We start from the raw sequence: 13271 nt of genomic DNA, 5'->3' as shown, positions 1-13271 counted from the left end.
TAAGGAGGCTGAGATCTGAGAATAATATTTTGAAGCCAGATCAGGCAGGAAAGTCTGTAAGACTCTTATTTTTATTTCTTGGTTTTTTAATTGTGAAAATACCATATAGAGGGGTTACAATTAAGATAATGAGTACATTTCTTATCAAGCATTGTTGCCTCCTCCTTTGTGCCCTTTCCCATCCCTTTCCATCTCTCCCCCTTCCCCAAAGTTGTAAAGTTCGTTTTTCGACATAACGAGAAATTAGCAGTAGAGCTGTGACTCAAGTGGTAGAGTGCTAGTCTTAACAGCTCTCTGTGCTTTCTCTACAGCTTTTTGGTTTTGAGTTCACCAGGACTAACACACATACACATGAGCAAGTACACACACACACACACACACACACACATACACTCTAGCATACATGTATTTCCAGTTATTATTTAAAATATTCTAACTTCTTAATATCTCCATAAAAATTAAGTGGTTTAGCAAATACAATTTGTTTCATCTTAATAAAGAAGGCCTGTAGATGTTTTCTAATTTGAACACAGAAATGATTGAATTTCTGGCTCCAGAGAACAACGTTCTTGCCTGGTGTCCAGACATCCAAAAGAGATCATATGAAAAATGGTCATAGTCTTCAGATTTTGTGTGGTCAGATTAAAAAATGTACAGGAGTCAGGCACTAAGGGTAAAAGAAAATTGAAGGCAGCAACACATGTGAGACAGTTACATTGTACATTTTACTTAATCCTGAAAATCACCCATTTAAAAATAGCAAGTAATTAGAACTTGGAAATCTACATGTGATGAACCTTGAGGTTTTTTCTATCAAATCTAAGTGACAATGTTTTATTTTTACCTTTTAAAATTATAACTGTTTCTAAACCAACTGAATGGATGATACAGAAAAAAAGAAGCAAATATGTTTATGAATTCACTCGCATACATTCTAAGATTGTAGGGCCATAGTTTTCAAATTTAACACATTTTTATAAATTTTAATCCAATGTTTTATTTTGTGAATATATTTAAAACTTGAACAGCAAATAAGAAATGGACTTCTAATCAGATTTTTCTCATCATATAATACTTGATTCTGATTTACTAGGCACTTATTGCTGCTAAATTTAGTCTTATAATTGAGAGAAGAAATAACCTATATAGAAGAGATAAGTGCTTGTTAGCAAACTTAATAATAATAACATTATTTTAGAGTGTCTGTGAAATCCTGTACTTTATACTTATTTATTGAATGTCTATTGATAATTATTTCAAGTTTTGAGATAGAAAGCCATTATACTACAAACTGCATAATTCCAGCAAAGTTATGGTACAACAAATGGATTATTCCTAGAGCATTTCAGATTGCTATGCTATTGCAGGAGATGCAGACGTCATGCTGAAGTCAAAACAAAATTCAGGGTGGCACACAAAAATAAACTAATCTCTCAGGATGTTCTGCTGAAGAAAAACAACTACCCATGTTTTATCTAAACATTTTTTTTCTTTTGTAACACAAAATGTTAATGATTAGGATATCATGAGCAGCTAGGTGCTGGTGACTGCCTGTAATCCTAGCTGTAGGCTGAAATATGAGGATTGTGATTCAAAGCCAGCCTCAACAGGAAAGTCCTTGAGCATCTTATCTCCAATTAACCACCAGAAAACCAGAAAGAGAGCCATGGTTTAAAGTAACAGAGCACTAGCCTTGAGCAAAAGAGCACAAGAACCCATGGCCAACAACAACAGAACGACATCATGAGTATCATATGTGAAATTGCAAATACCATTATGTGTGTACATTAAGTATGAAATCTTCATGATCAATTGAACAATGCACTTACTCTATGAATTTTTTTAAAACTTACTTGAAAATTATTAGTTCTTGAATTTCTCTCTTGAAAATAATGCACTTTTTAACAGATTCATGCTTTTTAAAATCCAAAATATGCCAGTCTGAATGTTTCAGATTCTGTTGTTTTATATCTGCCATCATACAAGGCAATAAGGTGCCTTATAAGATGGAGCTTCTACCATTCACCTCAGTCAGAACCTGGAAGAACATTCAGTTCAGAATGTTGCAAGGAAGAATTATATTTTCTATAGAAGAGTTAAATTAATTCATGGCTTCCACTGATGTAAAATAGTGCTTATTAGTCTATGTGATCTCATACTTATGTTAAACACAGAGTGAGCCACAGTCATAGAATTGCAACTGTTTCATAACTCCTTTCTTGTCTAACATCAAAGCGAATGGTCTTGGAAAAATAATCAGAAAGTGCACATCAGTTGTCTGGTAGCTGACAATGAAATGTTTTGTGCAAAGAAGAATGAAGTGGATCTAAATTTAAAACTTACAAATTTGAAATTGTATTTTAATTATTTGGAAGAAATCCTCAGAGGATCACATTTTTCTTTATTAAACAAAGCATTGCTGTTGATATTCAAGTCTATTTTATGGAACTAAAATGACTTCAGGTAGAACACACAGGTTTTAGCATCAGTTTCCCCAAGATCTTGATGTATCTTTAATGTAAAAAATTTCAATTTTGAGGGTAAGAAAGGCATTACAAAGCCATGTATAAAAATCATATACTTGTATATAAGAACAATTTGCTGACTTTGTTCTCTTTTCTTCTCTGTAATTTCCTTTCCTCCATTGTCCATTTTTTGGCTTTAAGGGTCCTCATCTAAATTGATTTTATGACTCAAGAATAAGCCACAACTTGCATTTTTGACATCATAGGGAGAGCAACTGTATTCATAGATACTCTTCTTCCTACATTCTGCAAAACCATTGTATTTACATTTGACTTCAGTAAGATCATGTCAGGATCTCCTGTCCTTGCAGTTTCAAGTGAAAAATACTTACATACTTCACTTCCCACCTTCAGAGCATAATGTTGGTCACAAATCACAATAGGTGCTTTTCTACTACTCACCTACCTTTAAAAAATTAATATATCTCTATATCTCTCTACTTTCTCCTTTCTTTCAGGTATATGGATATTTCTGGGACTTTGACTTCCTAAAAGTTAGGCTGATAGAATGTCCATGGATCATTGACAGACTGACTATTCTAATTAGAACCAATTTATTTCCTAAAATTTGGGACATTAATGTTTAAATTTGTTTCCCATTATAAAGCTTTCTGCCTGTTTCGTTTGAACAGAAGTTATTTGTAAAATAACTTCATGCATGTTAAAAAGCATGTGTAATGCAAGGAAAACACTTTTTTTTTTATTGTTTCTGTGAGTTCACACAATAACTTTCCAGAGAATAATATTCTATTCCATCATTAAGTAAAATAATACCAAACATGTACAGTGACTCCAAATTAATTCTGTTCTACATATCTTCTTCTATCCATATATTTATTCAGAAGTGATAACTAAAATATTTTACAGCTAATATAACAAGCACAGAACAATCCACTTGACAGTAAATTGTATTTGTGATTTCCACAGGGATATTAGCTTCAAATTTATGACTAATATGGAAAAATGCAAAAAGAAAAAGCAGATATAGAATGCCTCGTATTGAAGAATGAATAATTTTTTTCCTTGAATAAATAATTCCAGCATTTCAGTGTATACACAAACACACATATGCACACCAAAACATACATACATATAACATGTTTTTTTATTCCTGAAATCTTCCTATACCATTACCAAGTTGATGATTTTATTATTTCATAAGCACCTACATGGTCTGTAGATTTTCAAAAAGTAAAAAGATAAGATATAGTATAATAATAAATGTATAAAATCACTACAGAATTTTAAAGCTAGAAACAAGAAATGCATGGCCTAAAATTCTAGTTCATGCATAGGACAGTATCATTAATATGTAGATAAATTTTGTATAGGATTTCCAGCTAAACATTTACATATCCCTCAAAATAATTGGCTTTTTGTTGCAAGAAAACTGCTTACCTGAAAATATTCAAGAAATACTTTTGCTCTGGGGATCTATAATCATGTTCTTTAAGCTCTTAGGGGACTTTCACAAGACATTGGAACATTTAATTGAAAACGACTGAGAGCCCAACACACCACAGATGCATATCCTAAATAACAGCAGTGGAGATTACCAGTCATCAGCTTCTTGTTTCAAAACAAACCCAAATATATTCAATCTCAGACTCATTTTCAACATAACCACTTGTGTGTTTCCACAGAGTCAAAGTATGATTAAATTTTGAGCCATGAGATGGAAAAGACCATATGGGCTTCAAGAAGAAATTGATATGGGAAGAACAACACATGGATGCATTTATATTATGGAAATTTAGAATTAATTCCCCAAATTATACTTCTGAAAACATCTTAGAATAATAAGTGCAATATCTTTCATTTTAATTAATAAATTAATTAAATGAGAAAAGTTTATAATCATTCTAAAGTTGACATTAGATGATAAATAATAAACCTAAATATTCTATAACACTTATTAACTAGGAATGGTGCTATAAGAATGTCTAGATAACAAAGGAATAATCACTACATCCATTTTATAATTGTTTTGATGACATGTTATTATGTAGATCATGACCTGATTTTCTGCTCATTTTATTTAGACTAGCAAGCTCCACATGACATTATATTAAATGGGTATTGTATTTGTATTGATGATGCTAGGAATCTAAAGCTTCAAAAGTCAAAGTTGTTTAATAAAATATATATATATATATATACGTATATATATACAAAAGATACCTGAAGTAATTAGAAGACTTGTTTAAAATGAAAGCTTAGTATAGCCACAGATTTTTATAATTCAAATCCTAATATACATTTTTCTTTCTATTAAGAATAAAACTTTTATGTACCCTTGAGCTTAACTGCTAAAGCATCCTCTTCTAGCATAAACACAGATCATGATGATTAATTAGAAAGCTTGCTATAGAGCAGGAAATACATTTTCCTTAATGATGATATCTGTTGTATTTAGGTCAAAATATGTGATATTGATATTATTATAGATCTATATTAATTCCAAATTATATTTTTCCCTATTTTGCTGAACAGTATCTCACTGTGGATCATAACTTGACTCCATTAACTCCTGATATGTTTTGCAATTTCTTCTCATTAATTAGTTTGTAAAATAATGTCAAACAGCCCATGATTTGTAAATAAGTCCACAGAAGGGAAGGAATCTAACTCCTTATAAAACAGGTTTTCCTTAATAATTGTCTCTTTTAAAAAAAATTCTAGGGGCTGGGAAGGTGGCTCAGTGGTAGAATGCTTGCCTTGCATGCATGAGGCCCTGGGATTGATTCCTCAGTACCATCTAAGCAGAAAAAACCAGAAGTGGTGCTGTGGCTCAAGTGGTTGAACGCTAGACTAGTCTTGAGCTGAAGAGCTGACAGGCCCACTACTGACAAAAAATAAAATAAAAAATAAAAAAATAAAAAAATTCTACTATGTGAATAAGAAAATACCAATTTTTGATCATTTCTAAAATGGATAATTGTTTACAACACCTCACTGGTTGCTATATGGTATTTTATCTGTCTTCCAAAAGATCAAAATATTTCTGTTTGTCCAGAATCAGAAGTTTCTTTGGCATGAAATTATGCATATTAGACTTATGCCAAAAAATGAAAGAAAAATTGTGGTTACCAGAAAGGAGAGTAGTTAAGTACAAGGCAAACATTGTGCTGGATACTCAGAAAAATTTATCAAATCTCATAATTATTGCCTGTTATAGAACGAATGCCAAAACACATCCATTCAACTGAAAAAGGGTCCTTTGTATGAAGTTAATTCACAAAGTGTTAAATATTGGATTAAAATGTAGGATGACTTACTAGTCACAGCATGGGGCGGCAACCACACAGCACTTAAGGTCATGACTTTAGTGTAATATAAAGTTCCCACCCCTTCCCCCACACCTTTTAATTTTTTTTTTTTAAATAAATGGAGAATGTTGCTGCCTGAAAGCTGTCTGGGAATTCAGCCAAGGAAAAAAGAAGACTGCAAAAACTCTGGGGACTTGAAAGAAAAGTGGCTGTCATTGGCTGGGTCCTCACTTTAAACTAAAATTAAAACAATAGACAGACATGTACTGTAATCTCTCTTTTAAGGAAAGAATGGGATGCCTCTGCCTGTATAGTAATGTCAAGTGGAACAATTTGGTTCTGGCCCAAGTAATGCAGCTGTTCCACAGGAAAATGGCAAAAGGCTCCAGTCCAAAGCAGGCAAATAAGGCATGATTGTTCCTAAACAGTCACTAGGGCCCTCACATTTAGAACAAGGAAAACAACATTAGTATGCAGGAGGGCAGGTTACAAACAGGAGTCTCAATGCAACTTGAGCGATGGCATCATTTTTTGTGATTTACACAAAGGATAGTGGGTTGCTTTGTCTGTTAACAATATGCCTAATAATGATGAATGACTCATTCTTCTAGAAATCATATGTTGATCAAACACTATTTTTAGGAAGTAATAAAGATTTGGCCTTGGATCACAGAAATGATTCAAGTCAGCTAAAATGAAAAAAAGTGAAGACATAATGCTTCCCTTTTACATTTTTGATTCTCTTTTGTTCATTAAGGGTGGATCAGGTAAATAGTAAAGTTAATAGACATTAAGTGTTTAGGGAAGCAATTGAACGTGAAGCAATAGCAATATTTCTCCTGGTGCCAAAATAATCAAGTGGGGAATCAGTTGCAATAGCTCTGAGGTAATGGAGCAGAACTTTGGCAGTGATTACCAAAGTGCAGTAGGCAACTTGAATCTGCCTGTTAGGTTTGTACTATCCCAGAGTTCATTTTCACTCTTTCTTTTTTGATCCTCTCTTAAAATATGGATAGCGTCCCCACTACTGTTTCAATCGTGTTTTATTTTAAAATGTTTATTTCAAAATATTTATTTCTTTTAATCACCTCTCTTCCACAGTTCATGTTTCATTCTCTGATGTACATTGTATTCTGATTAGAGGTTCTCTTCCTTTGCCTACTACCTACAAATTCCCTGATTAATCTACTGCAATTTACTTTCTGTTCTCTGGGCTCTAGTGAAACTGTTTTCTTGACGATCAGTAAGATTTCCTTCTGGGGAAATTCAATAATTTCTTTTTAGCCTTCACTTCCTTTTTTTTTTTTTCTTTTTTCTGTCTGCCTCATCTGGCACTGTTGGAAACAACAAACTACAGAGAGGCTACCAGTGAAACTGTCTTTAGAGAGGTTAATGCCTTCATGTAATGGAAATGATGGTCACATTAAAAAATGGAGAATAGGTTCCAAGAAGATGAGGAAGAAGTAAAGAAATCACACGAAGCTGTCATTTTATTATCAATTGCCTAGCAGCTTAGATGGAAAAGAAATGAAAATGAAAATCTGGAAATGGAGATCTAACACAAGAGAATGAATTAATGCACTTTTAGTTGTGTACAATTTGGGTATAAACAGAAATTGTAAGAATGAAGTAGAAAATGACTATTTTACCTGTTTACAAATCTATGAATTAATTGCTCAAAGATCATATATTAATTGGAGTTTTTCATATATGAGTACAAACATGCTAGCAACAGTGGAATAAGAATTCGGAAACAGTAGGGCATAAATATAAAGAAAAGTCAGATAAGCATGCAAACTAAATATATCATAATGCTAGTGAATTCTTTCTCTAAAACATCCAGAGCTGCAACTTCTGTGTTAAAATTATTATTAGCCTTATAGTAGAATTTCATATGTAAGTTTGGATATCATAAGTGGCAATTTAGCCTCAGCAGTTGAAGTAGCCACAAATAATTGAAACAGTCTAAGATTTGGATAGAACTGAATTACAAGTTTAGTCTCACCAATTTTCAATGTAGATGGATAGAAAATTGTAGTTAATCCTCTTGAACATTAATTTTCTCTTCCATAAAATAGGGAGCATTCTAACTTTCCTTTTACATTTGCCCGTTCATATTAATCTAAATTTATGGGAAAGGTGACACCTATTTCTTAAAATTACCAAACTTTGAATTCTTAAAAATAAGTATATGAGATTATTATATTTTACAATCATCTCCAATAGAGAGGATATTTTACACACAAGCTTATTTCAAGTTAACGAAGCTCCAGGAAACACAATGAGGCACAACCACTCAATAATGTCTGAAGTGGATGACATGGACATCTTAAATATGTAATCTCATAAATGTCAATCTAATTATTCATATAAATAAAATGATGACTCTACCATTGGGAGGAGGCATTGAATTAAAAACAAACAAACAAACAAAAACAGATCACTGACAGCTGACGATTATTTGAGCAGGCACATATTTATTTCTAAGTATGTATATATCATGTTTTTTTTCCTCCATCTCATTTAACTTCCTATACTATATACATAGATTGCATACATATACAAAATATATTGCACATGTATACCAAATGTACAACTATTTACCTTAGGATAAAGATGAAGGAAAAAAAAGTAAACACAAAATTACTTTGCGTATCCTAATTATACTGATGTTCCTTCATAGTTCCCTATGCTTAATCCTGATGTTGTGAAAAACAAAAGCAAGAGAAGAGAGACAAGGAAAAGACTACACTAACAATAATAGCAGAAATAAATGAAAGTAGAGAAGATAGTGGTACAGAATCTGAGAAATTTTTGTTTAAATATATCTAAGCTGGGTAAAATCCATTATACTTTTTTCCTGGTTAAAGTACTATATTTATAGTCAAAAGTTCTAGCTGAGGCTGTAATGCTGAAATGTACTTGTCACATATAAATAACATATTGTGGTAGAAAACAGTTTTCTATAAGCAACTTCAACTTCTCTGAAGGTAAAACTATGAATATGAATTGAACAGGCTATCTAGACAGAAAAGCTACCATAAAAGTATGTTCAATTAGCTCTAAAGTGGTTTCATATATTTAAGTGGAAAACACAATAGAATTATGTATAAATTGCTCATAAAACTATGTATTCTGTTTTTTGTATTTTCTTTTTAACTCAGGGCCTTCTACTGGTAGTCTGATACCCTACCATTTGAGCCAGGCCTCTAGAAATGTTTTCAGGGGTTAATTTTGAGACTTATTTCCTGTCATGATCTATCTACTTTCAGCTTTCTGTCATTGCTGGACTGACAGGTATGACCCCCAAATCTACCATCCCTCCATAAATATAGGCTGTGGACTCTTCTGCTTACGCTAATCTGGAATCACCATCCTTTTAATTTCAGCCACAAATTCACCTCATGAAGACAGCCACACAAAACTGCAGCCAGTTATTTGCTGAGAAAAAAACAAAAAACAAAACGCTCAAAAATGTTCTGATTGGGCTGACATTATACCACTACAATCGCCTGACATTATACCACTACACTCACCTGAACCCAGAAAACCAGTGTCCTTTCATCCCAGGAAAATAATGCCCCAAAGAGTCAGGAATTAAAAAAATATATGTATCAAAATGGTAATAAAGATGACATTGATTTACTTACTGTGATTAATAGAAAAAAGTTTCAATGTCAAGCTTATATTTTATAGTTCATGGAGAAAGGTTTGTCATGACATAAGCTGGTACCTATACTTTAATAATTTATAATTAGAAGTGAAATTTGGCAAGTGAAACTGCTTTGCAGAGACTCTCCCATATAATAATATAATTAAATAATACAATACAATATAATTAAATTTCTCCTATTAAAATTTAAACACAAATGACTTGGAAGATTTTTAAAAATCAAACATTTCACAAAGTTAGGCCTAGAGTGTTATTTTATTAAAACAATCACATCATTTTCAATTACTAGTAAATGATCTATTCACGAATCATTCATATTTAAATATATTATGTTTTTAAAAAAATTGTGTCCTGGGCTATGGTGGTTTATAGCTGAGATGGGGAGGATCATGCCGATGGCCAGCCCTAGCATATAGGCAACACTCCTTTTTTACCAAAAGTTTGATTCATTGACTTCACACGTCATTCAAGCTACACTGGAGTCTGAGGTTTTGAAGCTTATACTGCCAGGAAAGCCCAGTTAGAAAAGTCCCCGAGTCTCCATCTCAATGAAAGAAGCTGGAATGATGGTATGAAAAATAGGAGTTTGTCTTTGTTTTTGGTAAATAACTAGACAAAAGAGTCTGGAATTGGTTTCTGCTGTTGGAGTGCCTCACACCACAGTACATCGAGAAAAAGGTAACATCCTATGATTTGGCTGTATTTGAACATGTATGTTGAAAAGAAAAGCTTTAGAATTACCTTGACCTCAACATTAACATGCTCTAATATTAAAATCTTATTTCATGTTTGCTTGAAGTATGTAACATTTGAAAACCATATTTTCATTGGGTACTACATCAAGGGTATATGCCTGTTTTTCTTGAAACTTTGAGGATACTTAAATATTTTTCCACTTTCTAGGAAAATTAAATTTAGTAGAGTGTCACTTTTATCAGTATGGTGACATAAATAAATAAATAGTGATTGATTAAGCCTTTACTCCTCCCAAGTTAAAATATCTTATTGAAGCTTAAAAAAAAAAAAAAAAAAGGCATAGTTGGAAACCTTCCCAGAAATTTCTCTAGATAGCAAAGTAAAAGCCAACCTTCCCCAGAAGCTTAATGAAGACATGGTTCAGAGGTTTTCTATTCCAAGGATCATATTTGCCCACCAAGAAAAAAAATAAAACTAATATGTTTCTTTAGTTAAAACCTGTAATCAAATAAGGATATAGTGAAAGTCTTTATTGCTTGTTAAGTTACTTACAGTGGTTTTCCTTTGGATTCACAAGTCAAAGTTAAAGACTGCCCTTCTTGTGGAAAAGGAGTAGATGGTATAATCTTAACTGAAGGTGTATCTGGAAAAAAAACAAAGAATATTAAGACAGGTTATTAGTCACAGACGATATCTAATTTCTCCATACATTCTTTATGTTCATATATTATTTCCTTTTTTATAGTTATATATATTTATAAAAGATTCCTGAGGCAACTCAATTTTAAGAAGTTCTTCTCCATGCAAATCCAACAGAAATATATGAATATCTTAGGAGCATCTCTGAAATCTAGATTGAAAAGTGAAATGGCAAAATGTGGTTCAAATGAATATCAAGTATTTCATACAATTGTTTCTCCAACTGTTTATAGATGCTATGAATGCTATTAGTGTGGGCTGAATGTATTTATGTGCATTGAAATACAGCACTTCATTGTTACAGGAGTCACAATAAGGAACCCCTAGTGAACTCTTCCTCTGTTATCTCAGAAGCATAATACTGAGTATTTTCAGAATGAAGTAACATATCACTGAGCACCTGAAGCTGTCTAAAGCAAACTGAATAGCTACTTAAAATGTTATTAAGAGTTAAAATGTGCCTTGTTAAAAAACTATACCTACTTGATATACCAAGTAGGTATCATATAGATAAAAATCATATCTACTTGTAGAAAATTCAAGAATAGTATAGGATATTTATATTTCTAATTTGTATAACTTTAATCTATTTCATTGTGCTGACATGATTCTAATCCCATTATTCATGATGGTGAGGCTAGATTTTCTGAGTTCAAAATCAGGATGTGTGACCATGAAGAGAACCTGATTTAAGGATGACTCATCACAACAATGATACTCACAAGGCACTATGTTGGAAATGTACCTTACAAATTTGGGAGAGGGAACTGGGGGAAGGTGGAGGAGGCAGGGATAGTGGGAGAAAAACAAAGGAGGGGGTAAAAATGCCCAACAAGAAATGTACTCATTACCTTACTGATGCAATTGTAACCTCTCTGTACAGCATCTTAACAAGAAAATAAAAATTAAAAAAATCTAAAAAACAAAACAAAACAAAAAATCAAAGGGACCAATGTACAGATCAGGAATACTGTGTTTGCGATCGGGAATATTGTGTTTGCCTAACCTGTGTAACTTCTGGTGTGAATTCCCAAAATAGAATGAATAGTACAGATAGGTACCTCTTATACTTTATAATAAAATAAGTCCAGTCTAAAAAATTATTTAAGAAAATGAAGAGATGTGTTCATTGTAGTCATTTTTTAACTGGTAGATGTGTACACTGAAGAAAAATTTACATATAATTTCATTAGCATTTATTAATATTATTATATTTGTGAGTCATTTGTTGACTAGAAATTACATAAATTTTTGACTCCAGAATTTTTTTTTTAATAAAGAAGCAACTTTATTGAGAAGGTTCCTACACTGACCAGCCAGGGCCGCAGCACAGGCTTGGGTACTGATACTGTGACCCTCAGTGGCCCACGTACTTAGGTTTTTAAAGGCAAATTTCACAAGGTCAAGCCTGGTCACGCAGGTGACCAATGAGATTGTCACACACCCAAAAGATTGCACAGTCATACTAGACCACACGCAGGTGGCCAATGAGGCTACACTTTGTCACATAATGGCTACTTAAACCAGCCTATCACTTTTGGTTTCAATGACTCACGAATTCAACGATAAAGCGGGGCTTATAGTGAGCATACTGACTCCAGAATTTTTAAAAGTGAAAGTGGACATGTGGAAACATAGTGATCATATGCAGGGTAAGAGAGATGAGTCAGAATTGTTGTTGGCAAACTGAAGCCTATATCTTTTTACTTTTAGACAATATATACACAACATCACTTTCCTTTGTCATATCTTAAAAGAAAGCTGTATTTCTAGGAAACAGGTTGGAAAATAATAGAATACATATGACTCTGTGAAAGAGATTGGATTAATTTATGTCAATTTGACTATGCCATAGGATATAGAGCTCTTAAGTCAAGCATTGTAATTGATTCTGTGAAAATGATTGTTCAAAATAGGATTGACATATACTGAGTGCAGCAAATTGTCCTCCATAATACAGGTGGGCTCACCCAACTGGTGGTGCCTACAAAGAATAATGATGAGACTAAACCTGTGCCCAGAAATTGGATCTTTCAACTTGGGATCTGGAATTTTTCTGCCTTTTGACTGGCTGTCATTGGGATCTAGAACATTCCTCAAAGGGTAGATGTTGAAAGCACGATCACCAGCCTATGACACTACTGTAAGGTAGGAGAAACTTAAGGAGGTTTGGCCTAGAGGAGGAAGTTCACTGGCATGTGTCTCCGAAGATGGTATTGTTGTTTGTCACTTTGCTTTCTTAGCCACCATTAGGTGAACAGGACTCAGCTTCCTTGTGCATTTACCACAATTAACTGTACCTCCACTGGCTCAAAGTGACAGGGCCCACCAATCATGATTTGAAGTTCCTGGTATGAGTCAAAGTAAAACGTGTTCCCTATTAATTTCATAATTGTTGGTATTTTGTGA

The 13271-nt window shown here is 33.0% G+C and overlaps 1 protein-coding gene across 1 annotated transcript in view; it reads right to left on the bottom strand.

Moving 5' to 3' along the window:
• Window positions 1–13271, bottom strand: part of Cadm2 (cell adhesion molecule 2) — a 165017-nt gene that overhangs the window by 68573 nt on the left and 83173 nt on the right. Inside the window, exon 5 of the mRNA XM_042676875.1 lies at window positions 10716–10806. Within this exon, the coding sequence (XP_042532809.1) occupies window positions 10716–10806 (91 nt within the window). The remainder of the gene's footprint in view (window positions 1–10715; window positions 10807–13271) is intronic.

Source organism: Dipodomys spectabilis, unplaced genomic scaffold (assembly GCF_019054845.1).
Source record: "Dipodomys spectabilis isolate Male_0828 unplaced genomic scaffold, ASM1905484v1 ptg000032l, whole genome shotgun sequence".
NCBI classification, from domain to species: Eukaryota; Metazoa; Chordata; class Mammalia; order Rodentia; family Heteromyidae; genus Dipodomys; species Dipodomys spectabilis.
Note: the sequence above shows the minus strand (reverse complement) of the source record. Positions and strands in the feature narration are given on the sequence as shown.